Raw genomic sequence first — 19,867 nt, 5'->3', positions numbered from 1 at the left:
TGTAGCCCCCCAGGTCAAGGCACATATGAGAAAGCAATCAATGAACAACTAAGGAGCTGCAACGAGGAATTGATGTTTCTCATCTCTCTCCTTTCCTGTCTATCTGTCCCTCTCTCTGACTCTCTATCACAAAAATAAATAAATAAAAATAAACACTTCCAAAACTAAGAAAGTTGAAATAAATCTTAGAAATGTAGAATTATACAGTTTCATAAATTTATGAAGATTAATTGTTTCAAATTGACAGAACTGGCAAATAAAAACAAAAATCTCCATTTATAAAATATTTAGCCTTGATCTAATCACGAGTGTTGTCCCAATACACAAAGGTTGTGGGTTCAATCCCCGGTGAGAGCACATACAGAAATAGATCAGTGTTTCTGTCTTTCTTTCCCTCCCTCTCTCTCTAAAGCCAATTTATAAAAAATTTAACCCTTTGAGTAGTGAGTTTTTTTCATGCTCGCTGACCCCACCCCCCCGGAGTGAGTTTTTTTTCAAAAATGAGATTAGTTCCAGTTTAAGTTTTATTAATTTAAAATCATGTTTGTTTGATAACCAATTTATGAAAACAAGAAGAACATACATTTGCTTTTTTTAAATGTTGCCTTACACATGTTTAGAATACAAATTTTTGTTACGATTGTACTCTAGATGGTCAGGAGTCACAAGGATATACAAGAACGTTCATACTACTCAAAGGGTTAATAAAACTTCTCATGACATCTAATTTATAAATCCATTTAGAACATACCACAGTCCCTCAGATAAAAAGGCAAGTTCAAGTTCACAAAATAGTAGCACTATAGTCTAGATTTTAGTACCGACCATTTTATCAATCAATATAGCCCAAAAGATGCTATAAAAATTATGCTCACCTGGTGGGCGTGGCACAGGGATCCTGACTTCGAACCTCCTCTTCTTGCCGGGCTTCACAGGCAGAGGCAAGCAAAGACATGGTCTTCTGAGGACTAATATAATAAATGAAAGCAATATACTGTGTTAGTTGTGAAAGGATACTGTACATCTGAAGATTATCCTTTTAGGTAAGAGGGAATAAAATCTTTTCTCTGCATCCAAAACTTCAAGGTATCTTACATGTTCAAATTCCTCACACAGTACTTGTTCCAAACTAGCGTAACTAAAAACTCTCAAGGAAGACTCATAGAAAATAAGGTAAAGAGAGGACTACATTAAATACCATAAGACACAATCAGCAAAGTCCAGAATGTAAAAACTCTGTAAGACACAAAATCCAGTTGTTTTTTTTTCAACATAACAAGGTAAAGGGACACGTGTACAAGATATATCTCATTAAGCACAATGTTTTAAAGCAGGGGTCCCCAAACTACGGCCCGCGGGCCACATGTGGCCCCCTGAGGCCATTTATCTGGCCCCCACCGCACTTCTGGAAGGGGCACCTCTTTCATTGGTGGTCATTGAGAGGAGCATAGTTCCCATTGAAATATTGGTCAGTTTGTTGATTTAAATTTACTTGTTCTTTATTTTAAATATTGTATTTGTTCCCGTTTTGTTTTTTACTTTAAAATAAGATGTGTGCATAGGAATTTGTTCATAGTTTTTTTTATAGTCCGGCCCTCCAACGGTCTGAGGGACAGTGAACTGGCCCCCTGTGTAAAAAGTTTGGGGACCCCTGTTTTAAAGTGACAGTTTACACCCTAATACAGAAGGACTGATTCAAGACCATGAAGAGCTGAAGGTCAGAACCAAAGTCAGTGGCCTTGAGTCCATGATCAGTAAGAGTCCACCATTTTGTTTTTCTTGGGTTTATAAAAGAGCTGATGCATAGAACACCCTGTCCTGAGCTCTTCCATGCTTTCCACAAACCAGCACCACCAGGGACTAGACCTCATTGCTTCATCTGCTCTGGCTGTACTGGCCAGTGGCAAAGTCTCTTGTCTGCCTTGACCTTCCATCTACTCGTAAGCATTCCCATTTCCACCATAGCTCTCTGTAACTTCACATGTGAATAATTTCCCCTGAATTACATGGTGTAATATTGACTAACAGGACTAATGAGAGCAATTAAATTGTCATCCATTTCATAAAACATACCTTTCTAGGAGAATATCCAGTCTTATTGCATTTACTACATAATCACAACATTAAAATGACATATGGGAATACAAAAAAATTTTTTTTCAAACCACAGAATTCATCCCAGAGCCACAGTATAAATTTCACAGAATTGTAAGACACAAAGATTTTTTCCAAACAATCTAGTCCTGCCAGAAATGAAAGTCATTTCCAACCAGCAGGGTACAATATATACTAGGGAAACATACTAGGGTCTTGTGAGTGTGTAAGCCCGATGAGCATTTTCTGCAGTTCATCCACAGCCACTCCATCAACGTGAGCAGAAACAGTGTATGTACTGTGCCACTCAGCTGTGGGAAGAGGTTAAAGTAGGGTCTTGGCCAGTAGAGGCAGGAAAGTCAATGACTTAGTTAATAAACAGTGGGTACAGAAGAAAAATCATTTCCCTTGGAAAAGAATAAGGGTCCTTTCATATACAGCGTGGGGCAAAAGTAGTTTTACAGTTGTTAAGTAAAAACCCAGTTTCTTCAACAAATAAACACTTAAGAGGAAAAAAAAGGAGGAATGGAATTAGATTAAAAGAGATTAAGAGATATTTCAATCAAATGCAATGTGTGAACCTTGTCTGGATCTTGATTCATATAAACCATTAAAAAAAAACCTAAAGCAATCAGAGAAACCTTCATAATGAATATTTATGATATTAAGGAATCATTGTCAATGTATAAAGCATGATAGTATTGGGTTAAGTTCAAAAAAAGAATTATCTTTTAGAGACAGTATTGAAATTTATAGATAAAAATGATATAATGCTAGAAGTAATTTCAAAACAATCCAGTAGGGAGGAGAATAGAGGAAGTATTTATAAGCAAATTAAGAATAGCTATGAGTTGGTAATTTTTTTTTAGAGAGAGAAATAGGCAGACACAGAGACAGACAAGGAGATAAGGAGCATCAACTCATAGTTGTGGCACTTTAGTTGTTTACTGATTGCTTTCTCATATGTGCCTTGACAGGGATGGGGGGAGCTGCAGCTAAGCCAGTGATCCCTTGCTTAAACTAGCGACCCCGCAGCTCAAGCTGGTGAGCTGGCACTCAAGCCAGTGACTTTGGGGTTTCGAACCTGGGTCCTCAGTGTCCCAGGCTGACACCTGATCCATTGCACCACCGCCCTGTCAGGCACGAGTTTATAATTTTTGATATTGGGTGATGAATACATGTTGGTTCATTAAACTATTTCTCTACTTTTGTATATACTTGAAAGCTTTAACAGTGAAATGTCTGAAAGAAAGAAAATGACACCAAGTAATCTGGACAGAGCTCAGTTACAGATGACAATTTCTTTCAAACAGAGTGGGTATTGCTTTCTTTACCTAAGCAGAGGAAACAAGGAGCATTTAAAGTATTATACGGATCCTGACCAGTTAGCTCAGCCAATTAAGAGCATAGTCCAGAAATGACAAGGTTGCATGTTTGATCCTGTCAGGACGCACAGGGGAAACAACCAATGAATGCATGAATGAGTGGAACAACAAATGAATGCTTCCCTTCCCCTTCCCCTCTGTCTCCATTCCTCTCTGTCTCTAAAAAAAAAAAAAAAATTTAATTAAGCCCTAGCTCAGCTGGTTGGAGCATCATCCTGGAGCATGGAGGTTGCCAGTTGGACTCCCTGGTCAGAACATAGATAAGCAGCTCGATGTTCCTGTCTCTCTCCCTGCCTCTCTCAAAATAGAAAAAATTGGCCCTGGCCAGTTGGCTCAGTGGTAGAGCGTTGGCCTGGCATGTAGAAGTCCCGGGTTCGATTCCCGGCCAGGGCACACAGGAGAAGCGCCCATTTGCTTCTCCACCCCTCCCCGTCTACTTCCTCTCTGTCTCTCTCTTCCCCTCCCGCAGCCGAGGCTCCATTGGAACAAAGATGGCCCGGGCGCTGGGGATGGCTCCTTGGCCTCTGCCCCAGGCGCTGGAGTGTCTCTAGTCGCAACAGAGCGACGCCCCAGAGGGGCAGAGCATCACCCCCTGGTGGGCAGAGCTTCGCCCACGGGGCGTGCCGGGTGGATCCCGGTCGGGCGCATGCGGGAGTCTGTCTGACTGTCTCTCCCTGTTTCCAGCTTCAGAAAAATACAAAAAAAAGAAAAAAAATTTTTTTAATTAAAAAAATAAAATATTCTAACACAGCTTACTTATTTTTTTCCTCCACTATTTTTTTTTAATTTATGATTTTAATTTATTGTGTTTACATAGATTCAAGTGTCCCACCAAATATATCTCCACTTACACCCGTGTTCCCCTCGGCCTCCTCTCCTTTACCCCTCCCCTTAATGCCTTCACCCCGTCCCTCCAGGATTTGCTGTCCTGTTCTCTATAATGCTGTTATGTATATATAATTTCACTAATCTCTTGCCCTTCTCTTCCAATTTCCCTCTGCCCCCTTTCCCTCTGGTCCCTTTGATCCCGCCTCTGCCTCCGTTCAGTTCCTCAGTTCACACTGTTGATTGAATTTCTCAAATGAGTGATGAGGTCACATGATATTTTCTTTCTCTGCCTGGCTTATTTCACTTCGCATGATAGTTTCCAGGTCCATCCATGTTGTTGCAAAAGTTAAGATTTCCTTCTTCCTCACAGCCGCATAGTATTCCATTGTGTATATGTACCACAGCTTTTTATTTATTTATTTTTTGTGACAGAGACAGAGAGAGGGACAGATAGGGATAGACAGACAAGAAGGGAGAGAGATGAGAAGCATCAATTCCTTGTTGCAGCACCTTAGCTGTTCATTGATTACTTTCTCATATGAGTGACCCCTTGCTCTAGCCAGCGACCTTGGGCTCAAGCTGTCAAGCCTTGCTCAAACCAGATTAGCCCGCACTCAAGCTGGAGACCGCGCTCAAGTCAATGCTGCATCAACTGCTCCACCGCCTAGTCAGGCTGTACCACAGTTTTTAATCCACTCATCCACTGACGGACACTTGGGCTGTTTCCAGATCTTGGCTATTGTAAACAACGCTGCAATAAACATGGGGATACATTTCTTCACTTGAATCAGTGATTTGGTGTTCATAGGATATATTCCTAAAAGTGGGATAGCTGGGTCAAAGGGCAGTTCTATTTTTAATTTTTTGAGGAATCTCCATACTGTTTTCCACAGTGGCTACACCAGTCTGCATTCCCACCAGCAGTGCAGGAGGGTTCCCTTTTCTCCACACCCTCTCCAGCACTTGTTAAGTGTTGTTTTGTTAATGAGCTCCATTCTGACAGATGTGAGGTGGTATCTCTCATTGTGGTATCTCTCATTTTAATTTGCATTTCTCTAATGATTAGTGATGTTGAACATTTTTTCATATGCCTATTGGCCATCTGTATGTCCTCTTTGGAGAAGTGTTTATGCATTTCTTTTACCAATTTTTTGATTGGATTGTTTACCTTCCTGGTGTTGAGTTTTACAAGTTCTTTATAAATTTTGGTTATTAACTCCTTATCAGATGTATTGGCGAATATATTCTCCCATTGTGTGGGTTGTTGTTTTATTTTATTCATGGTGTCTTTTGCTGTGCAAAAGCTTTTTCGTTTGATATAGTCCCATTTGTTTATCCTGTCCTTTATTTCACTTTCCCATGGAGATAAATCAGCAAAAATATTGCTACAAGAGATATCAGAGAGTTTACTAACAGTTTTCTTCCAAAATATTTATGGTTTCAAGACTTATATTTAAGTCTTTTATCCATTTTGAGTTTATTTTTGTGAATGGTATATTATAAGTTGGTGATAAAGTTTCATTTTTTTGCAAGTGCCCATTAAATTTTCCCAACATCATTTATTAAAGAGACTGTCTTTACTCTATTGTATGCTTTTATCTCCTTTGTCAAATATCAATTGCCCATATAGGTGTGGGTTTATTTCTGGGTTCTCAGTTCTGTTCTATTGATCTGTATGCCTGTTCTTATGCCAGTACCAAGTTGTTTTGAGTACGATGGCCTTGTAGTATAAGTTGATATCAGGAAGTGACTCCACCCACTTAATTCTTCTCCAGGATTGCTGAGGCTATTCGTGTTCTTTTTTGGATCCATATAAATTTTTGGAATATTTGTTCTATATCTTTGAAGTATGTCATTGGTATTTTAATAGGAATTGCATTGAATTTATAGACTGCTTTTAGTAATATAGACATTTTAATGATGTTTATTCTTCCTATCCATGAACATGGTATATGCTTCCACTTGTTTATATCTTCCTTGATTTCCTTTATCAATGTTTTATAATTTTCCAAGTACAAGTCTTTAACCTCCTTGGTTAAACTTACTCCTTGGTACTTTATTTTTTTTTGTTGCAATAGTAAAGGGGATTGTTTTCTTAATTTCTCTTCCAGGCAGTTCATTGTTGGCATATGAAAATGCTACTGATTTCTGAATATTGATTTTATATCCTGTCACCTTGCTGAATTCATTTATCAGGTCCAGTATTTTTGACTGAGACTTTAGGGTTTTCTATGTACAGTATCATATCATCAGCAAATAATGATAGTTTTACTTCTTCTTTTCCAATATGGATGCCTTTTATCGCTTGTCTTGATTGCTGTGGCTAGGACTTCCAGAACTATGTTAATAAGAGTGGTGAAAGGGGGAATCCCTGTCTTGTTCGTGATCTTAAGGGGATTTCTTTTCATTTTTGCCCACTGATTATGATGTTGGCTTTGGGTTTGTCATTGATGGCCTTTATCATGTTGAGGTATGATCCCTGTATCCCCACTTTGCTGAGAGTGTTGATCATGAATGGGTGCTGGATTTTATCAAATGATTTTTCTGCATCTATTGATATTATCATGTGATTTTTCTCCTTCCTTTTATGTGTTGAATCACATTGATTGATTTGCAAATATTGTAACAGCCTTGTCTCCCCAGAATAAATCCCACCTGATCATGATGTATGATTTTTTTCATGTATTGCTGGATCCGGTTTGCTAATATTTTCTTGAGAATTTTAGCATCTAAGTTCATCAGGGATATTGGTCTATAGTTTTCTTTCTTTGTAGTGTCTTTGCCTGGTTTTGGAATCAGTATTATGCTTGCCTCAAAAAAGGGGTTTGCAAGCCTTCCCTCTTCTTGAATTTTTTGAAATAGCTTGAGAAGGATAGGAGTTAGTTCTTCTTTAAATATTTGGTAAATTCGCCTGTGAAGCCATCTGGCCCAGGATTTTTGTGTGTTGGGAGTTTTTTGATAATTGTTTCAAGTTCATTTGATGAAATTGGTCTGTTTAGGTTTCCAGATTCTTTTATATTGGTTTTTGAAAAGTCTTATGTTTCAAGGAATTTGTCCATTTCGCCTAGGTTGTCTAATTTTATGGCATACAGTTCTTCATAGTATTTTCTTGCAATCCTTTGTATTTCTGCTGTCAGTTGTTACTTCTCCTCTCTCATTTCTAATTTTATTGGAGTCCTCTCTCTTTTTTTCTTGGTGAGTCTGGTTAAAGGTTCACCTATCTTGTTTACCTTTTCAAAGAACCAGCTTTTGGTTTCATTGATCTTCTGTATTTTTTTTAGCCTCTATGTCATTTATTTCCACTCTGATCTTTATTATTGTGTTCCTTCTACTTCTTCTGGGTTCTACTCGCTTTTCTTTTTCTAGATCTTTTGGATGCAGGGTTAAATTGAGCTTTTTCTAGCTTCTTAAGTTATTCCTGTAGTGCTATTAACTTCCCTCTCAGTACTGCTTTTGCTGTGTCCCATAAGTTTTAGGTTGTTTTATATTCATTTTCATTTGTTTCAAGAAAATAATTAATTTCTTCCTTGATCTCATTGTTAACCCATTTGTTAATGACATGCTATTTAGTTTCCTAGTGTTTGTGTGTTTTTCAGTTTGTCTACTGTAATTGATTTCTAGTTTCATGCCATTGTGATCCAAGAAGATGCTTGATATTTTAATCTTCTTAAATTTACTGAGACTCATTTTGTGTCCTAACATGTGGTCTATCTTAGAGAATGTACCATGAGCACTTGAAAAGAATGTATATTCTGCTGCTTTAGGGTGAAAGGTTCTGAATATAGCTATTAAATCCAGTTGATCTAGTGTATCCTTTAAGTCTGCAGTTTCTTTTTTTATATATAAGTAAATTTTTATTTTAACGGGGTGACATCAACAAATCAGAGTACATATATTCAAAGAAAACATGTCCAGGTTATCTTGTCATTCAATTCTGTTGCATACCCATCACCCAAAGTCAGATTGTCCTCTGTCACAACCAGAAAAAGTTCGCATGGCATTGGAATTATTGTCACAATTCTATACTTTGCAGCTCACGTCCAAGTCCCAATGACCGCTGCTTCTATCTGGTAATGATTCAGGTAGACTGGAAAAGCCATCTGCAGCATGTGTGGAGATGGAGCTTCTGTTCTCCTCTGCCTGGAGAGATGAGACCAGGTTGCTTTTCCTTGGAGCTCTGCGACTGTGGCTTGGTAAAGAGAACCTTGGGATACACTAAGCTGGGTGGCAAAGGTAGATTCATAATAGAAATTGGCAAAAGGGGGAAAAGAGAGCTCTAAATTAGGAGTAGGATCCAGCCTGAAATATGAGTGGGGCATTGAGGTAGGAGGAATAAAGGTAACACTATGTATTAAACAAAGCAGCAGAAAATAGGACTATCAACACCCACAACAGAGATCTTCGAGGGAAGAATAAAAAACCTGACTATTCAGGCAAGACATAGTTAAGTGGCCCTTGTGCAAATGAGATCAGTTTACCTGCTTCTTGGAAGAAATACCCTAGGCTCGTCCACAGTGTCGTAGATGGGGCCGATGGCCCTGGGCACCTTCAGCCTTCAGTGGCAAACCCCAGTATTCTGGGCAAGGTTAGGTCATAGGTGGCTGGAGCAGGGCTGGAAGAGACTGAACCCTCCCTTAGAGGAGCGAGGGAGAAGCCTACCTTCCAGTGTCCCTGTTTCCTCACAGCAGAGGCATGTAAGTCTGGCAGGCTTTAGCTCAATGACTTTCCTTTCCACTATTGAAGCAGGACCCAGATGGCATCCTATGAGACCCCTTTGGGGCGTTGGAGCCTTTAAGGGCGTATCCTAAAAGCTGGTAGTTCCCCTGATCTCTATTGGGCTTTTTCTGCCTCTTGGTATCTTAAAGGCCATGCTCAGAAGATCTCACTGAGGAGTTTGAGGATCCCCATCCGCCTATATAAATCTTTTCCATATATCTGGAGCTATTTGGAAAAAGACTAAAACAGTGTTATTAGCTGGATCAAATAAAGAAGGTAGTAGTTTGCAGGAGAAAAAGATTTGGTGTCTCCTGTTCATCAGCATTCAAAAGAAATTTAAAATTTTTTTTAAGTAAAAAGCATGATATGGTAGACCCGTAGGAGTTCCAGGATATGACTCCCTCCGTTTAATTTTTTTTTTTAATTGACCTTAAAATATTTGCTGGGTACATTTTAATAATACCTTGATTTTAAAGATTGTAAGAATGACAAAATACAGTAAATGCTTTTGCTCCATATGCAGGAGCATTGTCAGTTTAACCAGTTTAGGAAATCCAATAATAGAACAGTGCATACAATGAGCTATAACATGCTTAGCAGCCTCTCCTGTTCTGACAGAGGTTACTATAAATCCAGAATATGTATCCACTGTAATGTGGACATAGGGCTGTTTGCCAAATGAAGGTATATGAGTAACATCCATTTGCCAAAGTTATCCTGATATGGGTCCTTGAGGGTTAACTCCAAATGAAGGGGCAGATTGTAGTATAGGACCCCTTGGACAGGATTTCCCAATCTGCCGTGCTGCTTCCCGAGAAAGTTGAAACTGTTTACACAGGGCTGCAGCATTCTGGTGATGAATAGTATGAGACTGAATTGCTCAATCTGTCATGGTTGCTCCCAATAATTTTCTTTTGGGTAGCTTGATCAACAAGGGCATTCCTAGGCCCTGGCCAGTTGACTCAGTGGTACAGTGTCGGCCTGGTATGCAGGAGTCCCAAGTCTGCTGTTTCTTTGCTAATTTTCTTTCTTGAGGAACTACTCAGTGTTGCTAGCGGGGTATTAAAATCCCCTACTATTGGCCCTGGCCGGTTGGCTCAGTGGTGGAGCGTCAGCCTGGCGTGCGGGAGTCCCGGGTTCGATTCCCGGCCAGGGCACACAGGAGAGGCGCCCATCTGCTTCTCCACCCCTCCCCCTCTCCTTCCTCTCTGTCTCTCTCTTCCCCTCCCACAGCCGAGGCTCCATTGGAGCAGGGATGGCCCGGGCACTGGGGATGGCTCTGTGGCCTCTGCCTCAGGCGCTAGAGTGGCTCTGGATGCAGCAGAGCGATGCCCCGGAGGGGCAGAGCATCGCCCCCTGGTGGGCGTGCCGGGTGGATCCCGGTCGGGCACATGCAGGAGTCTGTCTGACTGCTTCCCCGTTTCCAGCTTTGGAAAAATGAAAAAATAAAATAAAAAATAAAAAAAATAATAAAATCCCCTACTATTATAGTATTGCTGTTGATCTCACCCTTTATGTCCATCAAAATCTGCTTTATATATTTAGGTCCTCCTACATTAGATGCATAGATATTTATAATAGTTAAAGCTTCCTGTTGGATTGTTCCCTTTATCATTATGTAGTGACTTTCTTTATCCCTTACTATACCTTTGTTTTAAAATCTATTTCATCAGATATAAGTATTGCTACCCCAGCTTTTTATTCATTTCCATTTGCAAGAAATATAAGGACTACCGGAAAGTTCTCTCCATTTCTATCACAAGTTTCGACATGTAAGCACGTTTATTTGGCGCATGTGTGCCTCTCTATTTTTATCACTTAATGTATACATACTGATGTAGCAAATTAACTAAAACAAAGTTGATTCATGTTAGTCTTATGTGTGAAGCAATAGTGTACCCATTGCTGCTGATAAAGTTCATTTACACCACTCTAATTTTTACAAAGTTCAACAAGGAAGAAATGCTACAGAAGCATGTAGAAATTTATTGAAAGTGTTTGGTGAAGGAATAATACCAACTATCACTTGTTTTTGTCCTTACAAAATTTTTTGAAGGGCAAAATATTCAAACATGAACAAGATATCAAACAAGCACTGGTTCAATTTTTTGCATCAAAAGATAAAACATTTTTCAAAAATGGGATATACAAATTGCCCTCACACTGGCAAGAAATCATTAATAATAATGGCAATTATATTATTTAATACAGTTTATTGATGGTAAGAAAAATTTGTATTTTGTTTTTTTCCAAAAACGGACAGAACTTCCCGGTAGACCTTATATTATTTTCCATCCCTTTACTTTCAGACTGTGTGTATCTTTTGTTTAGAGGTGGGTCTCTTATAGACAGCATACGTACAGGTCCTGTTTTCTTATCTACCCAGCTACCCTATGTCTTTTGATTGGAGCATTTAATCCATTTACATTTAAGGTTATTATTGATATGTAGTTGTTTATTGCCATTTTATTCTTTAAATCTACATTCCTCTTTTACTAGATTGCCCCCTTCGTTCTATTTACAGCAGGCCCTTAACATTTCTTATAGCATTGGTTTGGTTGTAATGAATTCCTTGAGTTTGTTGGGGGTTTTTTTGTTTTGGGGGGTTTTTTTGGTCTGGGAAGCTTTTTATTTCTCCTTCAATTTTAAATGATAGCTTTGCTGGATAGAAAAGTCTTGGTTGTAGGCTCTTGTTTTGCATTGCTTTGAATATTTCTTACCATTCCTTTCTGGAATCTAATGTTTCTGTTGAGAAGTCATATATCATCCTTATCAGGAATCCTTTGTAGGTAATTGACTGCTTTTCTCTTACAGCTTTTAGTATTCTTTCTTTATCTCTTAATTTTTGTATTTTAATTATAATGTGTCTTGGAGTAGGGCTTTTTGGGTTCATCCTTAATTTGACTCTCTGTGCTTCTTGAACTTGTGTGACTTTTTCCTTCATCAGTTTAGGAAAGTTTTCAGCTATCATTTCTTCAATCAGATTTTCTATCCCTTGGTCTTTCTCTTCTTTTTCAGGAACCCCTATGATGTGGATATTGTTTCTCTTCATGTTGTCACAGAGCTTTCAGAGTTTCCTCAGACTTTTTAAGCCTCTTTTCTTTTTTCTGCTCTGCTTCCTTTCTTTCGTTTATCTTGATCTCTAAATCGCTGATTCAATCCTTAGCCTCATCCATCCTGCTTTTAATTCCTTCTAGTGTGGTCTTTATTTCTGATATTGTATTTGTCATTTCTAACTGGTTCTTTTTTATTATTTCAACATATTTCTTTTAATTTTTAACTTAATTCAGTTTTTCTTTTTTGAAAGAGAGAGAGAGAAGGGAGAGGAGCATAAAGCATCAGCTCTCATATATGCCTTGACAAGGCAAGCCCAGCGGTTTGAACCGGCAACCTCAGCATTCCCAGGTTGACACTTTATCCACTGCACCACCACAGGTCAGGCTTCAATGTCCTTTTTGATACTTGCTATCTCTTTATTTAGGTGCTCATTATGTCCATCCATTGTTGCTCTAAGATCTTTGAGCATCCTAATAATCATTATTTTAAAGTCTGTATCCAGTAATTTTTTTATGTCCATCTCATTCACATATTTTTCTGGGGATTTCTCTTGTTGATTCATTTGGGTTGCATTTTTCTGCCCTCCCATTTTGTCTGTGTATAAGATGGGTGTGGCCAAAGGAGACCAATGGATGTGGCCTGTGTGCCCTAGGTGTGGTCTGTCTGCAGGCCTGCCACTCTCTCTGCCGCTGCCTCAGGCATTCGGGCATGGGTGTTGCCAGCGCTGTCCGCCACTGCAGCTTCTGTCTTGCCTCTGCAGGTGGCACTGCATAAGCATGCATGGGCTGCAAGCCTTGGCCGGCCCACAGCCTCCACATGGCCTCCTGGGCAGGACTGTTTGCAAGTCAGGCTGCAAGCCCTGACCAGCCCCAGCCTCTAGGGGCAGGACTACATTCACGTGTTTGGGCTGCAAGCCCTGGCCGGTCCTCATCCTCCACCCCATCTCCACGAGTGGGACTGTGCTTGCACGTCAGGTCCGCAAGCCTCGGCCCCACGAGCGGGGCTGCACTCCCATGCCCAGCGGCAAGCCTCAGCCGGTTCCCCAGCTTTCGCTTTGTCCCCGCGGGCAGGACCACAGGTGGGACTACTCTTGTGTGCCTGGCCCACAGCCACAGGTCAGACCTCCTTCCTGCGGTCCGTCCACAGCCGCAGCTGGCTCCCGGCTTCTGTCCCCACCAACAGGACCACACTCCCGCCACTGCCCATCCTCCATCGAGCACTCAGCAGTGTGGGGGTGCCAATGCAGCTCGAACTTCGCCCTCAATACTGTATCCCTGATGGCTCTCTGCTTCTAAGCGATTCTCTGCTCTGACTGAAGCAGGGGATCTTCTGTTTGGCTGGTGACCTGCTTCCCTTTGCTGGTATTGCTGGTTCCAGAAAAAATATTCACTTTAGATTTGGGGAGTGACTCAGCCAAGGGGTTAGGGTGGCTGTCCCTCAATATGTTTCTCCCTATGCCTCCTAGATTATACTCTCTTCCTACTACTCCAGTCCTCTCAGCTCTCCCCATCCCCCAGAGCCCTGGGTGAGTGGTTGTGAAAGAGGTTTTCTGCACAGTCCCTTTAAGATGAATCCTGGGTCTGAGAAATCTGTCTCTTTCTCACAAAGAGTACCCTGGTTTGTTTCACAGCTTAATACTGTCCCTACGCCTCTTCCAGGCTCTGGGGCTGCAGGCTGGGGCTTTGGTCCTGGGGCCCAGGACCCTCCCCTCTCCGGAAAACAACCCTCCCGCCACGTGAGTCCCTCTGGGGACCGGTGGAGAAGCAGATGGGCTCTTCTCCTGTGTGCCCTGGCCAGGAATCAAACCCAGGACTTCCACACGCCAGGATAACGCTCTACCACTGAGCCCACCAGCCAGGGCCTAACAGAGCTTTCTTTAAATGATCTCTTATCATAAACCCAATGGTAAAGTAAATAGTAGAAGACTCTAGAGTCTCACATACAAAATTTGCTTCACAACAATACCAATAAATTTCATCTCATTCTGTGATAAGATTCCATCCAACCCTCTGTCTCAACTATTTCCTTATTTTTCCAACCCTACATTCCATGCAGAAGGCTTGGGAAGCTTCAGCAGCATATTTTGTTCCCTCTTAATGGGCACATGTACAGACTAATAACAAATTACATCTAGTATACAATTCTGTTAAAATCAAAGAGATAGCCTCAGTAGGCAGTGGCACAGTGTATAGAGCATCAGACTGGGACATGGAGGATCCAGGTTAGAAACCCTGAGGTCACCTGCTTAAGCCCAAGGTTGTTGGCTTGAGCAAGGGGTCACTTGGTCTGCTGTAGCCCCTCGGTCAGGGTACATATGAGAAAGCAATCAATGAATAACTAAGGTGCCACAACAAAGAATTGATGCTTCTCATCTCTCTCCCTTCCTGTCTGTCTCTCCTTATCCCTCTCTCTGTCTCTGTCACAAAAATAAAAAATCAAAGAGATAGATCAAGTATAAACTCCATTTTATTCAACTTTAAGACTACAGATTGCCTGACCTGTGGTGGCGCAGTGGATAAAGCGTCCACCTGGAATGCTGAGGCCACCGGTTTGAAACTTTGGGCTTTCCTGATCAAGGCACATACGGGAGTTGATGCTTCCTTTTCCTCCCCCCTCCCCTCTCTCTCCTCTCTAAAATATGAATAAATAAAACTTTAAAGAAAAGAAAAAAAGACTACATATCATTAGTCATCAACTGAGTCAGGACCCTAAAGTACTTATTTTTCAGACTAAATATGTAAGAGCCCAGAGAACAACTAATCTCTTCAAGATACAGCTAAGTACAGATCAAAGAATTTAGACAGAAGCCAGAAACTCACAACTGAAGGTTCAATTTGTCCACAGGCCTATCTGGTCCACCAAGCATGAAATTTTATTTTTAAAAATTCAGGTTTCTCTTTCAAATAAAGAGATTTGGCAACAAATTTTCATTCTGCATGGTACAACAGGCTGGAGTTGATTGAACAGGGACTACCCCCACCCCCTTTCAATAGGGCACATGTTCAGTTCAGTTGGCCATCGTCCTCAACACTTCAAGCTCTTGCACTTAGCCCACTTTACTTATTTTATAGTACCTGCCTAGCCTGATTTAAAAAATCTTACCTGTATTTCACCAACCGCTGCTAGTATTTCCATGCTGGATGACTCATGCCAAAAACCAGTAAACAATTCTACTCCATAGCCACCAGATGGCAGAGCTTACCACCAGAGCCTCCAGACAAATTTATACCTGTCCTCAAAGCACTAAAGCACTCATGACAAAGCAAAAATAACAGTTCAACACAATAGTTAATTTTGCAGGCAGAAGAGAAAATAGCCTGAGGCTGCAGCTGCATAGAGGATCTCAGAAAAAACAAGGTCTATGGCTATCTTTTATTAAATTCTCCAATTTCCTCACCAAAGCAACAATAATCTCAGTCTCACCAACAGAAAAAGGTAAAAAAGGGCATTCCCACAGAAACAAAAGAGAAAAAGAAAAACACCTTTAAACATCTTAGTTCTAAGTATAGCAAAAGCTTTATTAGACTTAAGAGAGCCTATATTAGATTCAACACATTGTTAAATACTGTATGCTGGAGCTATATTTTAAGTTTTTTCTCTCTTGATAAATCATCTTCCCTTTAGTGCAGTGGCTTTGTATACTGAATTCCTCTAAATAGCAACCAGCCCTAGTTACCTGGCAACAGCTTCACCAACAGCAGTAGATTCATTTTTTCTTTCACCAATTGCAGGCTCTGAATAAAAACAAAAGGAAAGGGAAGAGAAATAGAATTCAGTTAATATCACACCTAAAAACCTATTCTACTAGTATTTGCAAATAATAACAAAAAGAAATGGGTAAGAATAATAAGTGAACATAAAAATTTTTTTTTCTTTGTATACAGTTAAATTCTATATGCCTGTGTTTCCTTTTAAAAATATTTCTTATAATTTAATGGTACAAGTTTCCATCACTTTTATCACTTTTTTTCAAACTGCCTACAGAAGACTAATCAAGTTTGTCCAGAAATACAATGAAGCAGTAACATTTTATTTTTTGTATTTTTCTGCAGTGAGAAGTGGGTAGGCAGAGAGACAAACTCCCTGCATGTGCCCAGCTGGGATCCACCTGGCATATCCACCAGGGGTAGATGCTCTGTTCATCTGGGGCATTGCTCCATTGCAACCAGAGCCACTCTAGTGCCTGAGGCGGAGGCCATGGAGCCATCCCCAGCACCCAGGCCAACTTTGCTCCAATGGAGCCTTGGCTGCAGGAGAGGAAGACAGAGAGAGAGAGAAAGGAAGGGTGGAGAGGCAGATGGGCATCCCTCCTGTGTGCCCTGACCAGGAATCGAACCTGGGACTTCCATACAGCAGGCTGACGCTCTACCACTGAGCAACCAGCCAGAGCCAAAGCAGTAACATTTAAAAATTAAAACTTCTGCATCTCAAGTCATTGCTTCCCATATAATAGTTTTAAAAATAAGTAGTAAGAACATATTTTTTAAAAATAAAAAATTATAAAGGTTAAAAATAAAATAAATTTAATATAAAAAAAATTTAATAAATTATGCCGGAAAATGTCTTCAGTTGATGCAAAAATTTTAAATAGTGTGAAGTTTTATGAGAACTCAGAACTCACAGACAGAAGGTACTCAAGTTCTTCCTAAAGTTCTTTGGGGATAGATAATTGAAAAACAAAACACATTTCCAAGAAAGAATTAAGGATGATACTGAAAAATATTCTGTAATTTTAAAGCAGTGTTGTTACTGTCAAGGGATGAAAATGTATTAATAATTTATTCCAGCCTCAGAAAAAATAACAAATATTTTTAAATGTTTCTAAAATTTCATGACCCAACATAATCTATTAAATAATCCATGTCAAGGAGGCAGCTGAGGTTTCGTGGCTAGAGCCCTGGCTCTGAAACAGAAACCTGGCCCACACACACTCTGGCTCCAGCACTTAGTAGTTCAACCTGGGAGTAAACTCATTTTCTGAGTCAGTTTTCTCTTCTACAAGAGAGATAAAACAGGACCAACCTCATAGATTTGTTGTGAGGATGAAATTAGTAAAATTTTGAGTATGATGCCTGATCCTGTGCTCCCATTATCAAAAAGGAATAACATTTACTGATATGATCAGCCTTAATACTTAGCTCCATTTAAGATCTTTTCAATTGTAATTTAAAATCTAAAGATTCAAAGCTACCACATACTCTCTTGATAAGCCCTACTTGATTTCAGATATGAGGATAATAAGGATGGAAACATGTAATACTTTAATTTCTACTGAGGTTCTAAGATTCAAATCAATAAGCAAAGCAGAAAAGTACTGTAATTTGGAACTAGACTTCTGGTTTTTGGAACCAGACTTCTGGTTTTTGGAACACTTTGAATTCAGACAACAACATTTAATAGCTATATGACTCTAGGAAAGGTGCTCAACTTTCCTGGGCCTCAGTTTCCTCATCTGTAAAATGAGAATAATTGTCTTCACAGAAAAAAAACAACGTGACAAGTTTATTAGGAGATTTAATGAGATGTCCATGTAAACTTCCTGGCATATAGTAACAACTCAAAATATATTAGCTAAAATTTCTTTTCTTCTCAGAGATTGAGAAGTCCCTCTTATTCAAATCAACCCACTCTATTTGTGGTCTTTGAAAATTTTCCCTCCCAGCTCCCTCAGGCCCTGATCTACCAACTATTTCCCCCATTCCCTCATTTTTAGTCCATCTCTCTTTGGGAAAATTCCTTCCAGTCTATAAACCTGCTTATGCTTCTCTAAGCTTAAACATAAAAAACCTCGTTTAATCTTGCATTTCCCTCTAACTTGCCATATTTTTAAACAAAAATTTCTCAAAAGTAGAATATTTTTGCTGCCTCCTCTCCCCATCACTCCTCAATTAACTTCAGTATAGCTTCCACCCAAACCACTATATTTAAATAGATCTTGCTAGTTACCAATGGATCCTAATAGCCAAATGCAAGGTACATTTTCAGAAGTATTTTACCAGACCTCACTTCTGCATCTGACATTGTTTTCTTCTTGTAACTCTCCTCCCCAGCCTTCCATGGCTTCATACTCTCCTAGTCCTCTTCTCTAAAATGTTCCTCTACAAGCTCTTTTAAGACTTCTTCCTCTTCTAACTCCACTGAACAGCATTTACAAACTAGTAAAAAAAAAAAATTGTAAACTTTGGAGTCAGATCTAATTCAAGCTCTAGTTCTACTTCTTAACAAATACTGTGACCATAAATATATAACTCAGAAACCTCTCTTAATCTGTTTTCTCATTAATAAAATGGAAATAAGGATATCTACTTTGGAGAGCTATCATGAAAATTAAATATAGATGTAATGTTATCCCATGTTTTTTGCTTCCCTCTTACTTTTATATTCAGTTGGTCCCAACTTGTCCCTACTCTACTATTCATCCCTCATCACTATCCCCACTACTAATGACTCCACTTCCTGGCTAAAGACCGAGTTTGCCAGGCAGAATAAAAAATGGGAAAGGCAAAGAATGGTGCATAAAAGCACAAGTTTTTTTGAAACATTCAGCTGATTCTTTTTAAAAAAGCATATCTATTTATTATTTATTCCTTATCTAATATTTTTCAGCTTCTCAGAATGATATAAAAGGCTTTCAGAATCTGGTCTCTACTCTGGAGCCACAACCTTATACCTTCTCTGTATTTTAGCCATACCAAACAACTTGCAATGTGGGAAATAGTCAACATAAACCTATCATATGAACCCACAATCTTTTTTTTTTTTTTTTTTTTTGAGAGAGAGAGACAGGAAGGGAGATAGGGTAAGAAGCATCATCTCATAGTTTCTTTCACTTTAGTTTTGCCTCGATTGTTTCCGAGAGAGAGACGAGAGAGTGAGAAGCATCAATTCGTAGCTACTTTCACTGTATTTGTGCACTGAGCTTCTCACATGTATGCCTTGACCAGGGCCGAGCCAGTGTTCCCTTCTTCAAGCCAGTAACCTCGAGCTTCTCATGCCAGTGATCTTTGGGTTCAGATTTGGGACCGTGTGGACGATTACCCTGCTCAAGCCAGTGACATCATACTGACAAGCCTTTGCTCAGAGCTGGTGACCCCATGGCTTCAAACCAATGACCCCACAGTTCCGGGTCAACACTTTATCCACTGCGCCACCACCAGTCAGGCAGTGAATCCACAATCTTAAATCTTCTACTCTCTTTTGAACTGTTTCTGAATATGGAAACCAATTACTTAATATCAACACAGGTTTAATACAGAGATACAACCAGAACCATAAAGATTATAAAATGGAGCATCTTCAGTAACATGACAGTGACTGGCCAAAAGCAAGAAATTAAATCTATGAGAATAAGACTTTACAGACATATTTATAATCATTATAACTAGAAAATATATAATCACTTCCTAAATGATCTGGAGCTACTAACTACCCAAGATTAATATAAAACTTACTCTCCAGACTAAACTGCAAAGACTCCTCACTCGTCTCCGTCTCAGGACTGACCAGTTTCATTCTTAGAGATAATTTATCATCCATTTCTGGGGCAGCCTCAGAATCTCCTTTTTCATTCCCGAGTATGGGGTCATTGGTCTCCACCATGCTCTCAGACATGACATCACTGGTTGCCGTGGTACTTTCTGGATAGTTGTTAATATCTGAAAGAAGGGAAGCAGGAGGAAGAAATAACACTAAAATACAAATGAAAAACAATAATTCTAGGTCATCAATTTGCCTGTTTGTCTCCACCACTCTGCAGGATTGAAGGGGGTTCCTAAGATAGATCCTGT

The 19,867-nt window shown here is 39.8% G+C and overlaps 1 protein-coding gene across 6 annotated transcripts in view; it reads right to left on the bottom strand.

Moving 5' to 3' along the window:
* The window catches only part of TP53BP1 (tumor protein p53 binding protein 1), a 139,001-nt gene that overhangs the window by 38,566 nt on the left and 80,568 nt on the right, over positions 1–19,867 (bottom strand). For all 6 annotated transcript variants that reach the window (XM_066343252.1, XM_066343253.1, XM_066343254.1 and 3 more), the window contains 3 exons: positions 19,532–19,735; positions 15,757–15,814; positions 876–968 (listed from right to left, as the gene is read on the bottom strand). In XM_066343252.1, coding sequence (XP_066199349.1) covers positions 876–968; positions 15,757–15,814; positions 19,532–19,735 — 355 coding nt within the window. The remainder of the gene's footprint in view (positions 1–875; positions 969–15,756; positions 15,815–19,531; positions 19,736–19,867) is intronic.

Source organism: Saccopteryx leptura, chromosome 6 (assembly GCF_036850995.1).
Source record: "Saccopteryx leptura isolate mSacLep1 chromosome 6, mSacLep1_pri_phased_curated, whole genome shotgun sequence".
NCBI classification, from domain to species: Eukaryota; Metazoa; Chordata; class Mammalia; order Chiroptera; family Emballonuridae; genus Saccopteryx; species Saccopteryx leptura.
This window is presented reverse-complemented; position numbering and strand designations above follow the sequence as displayed.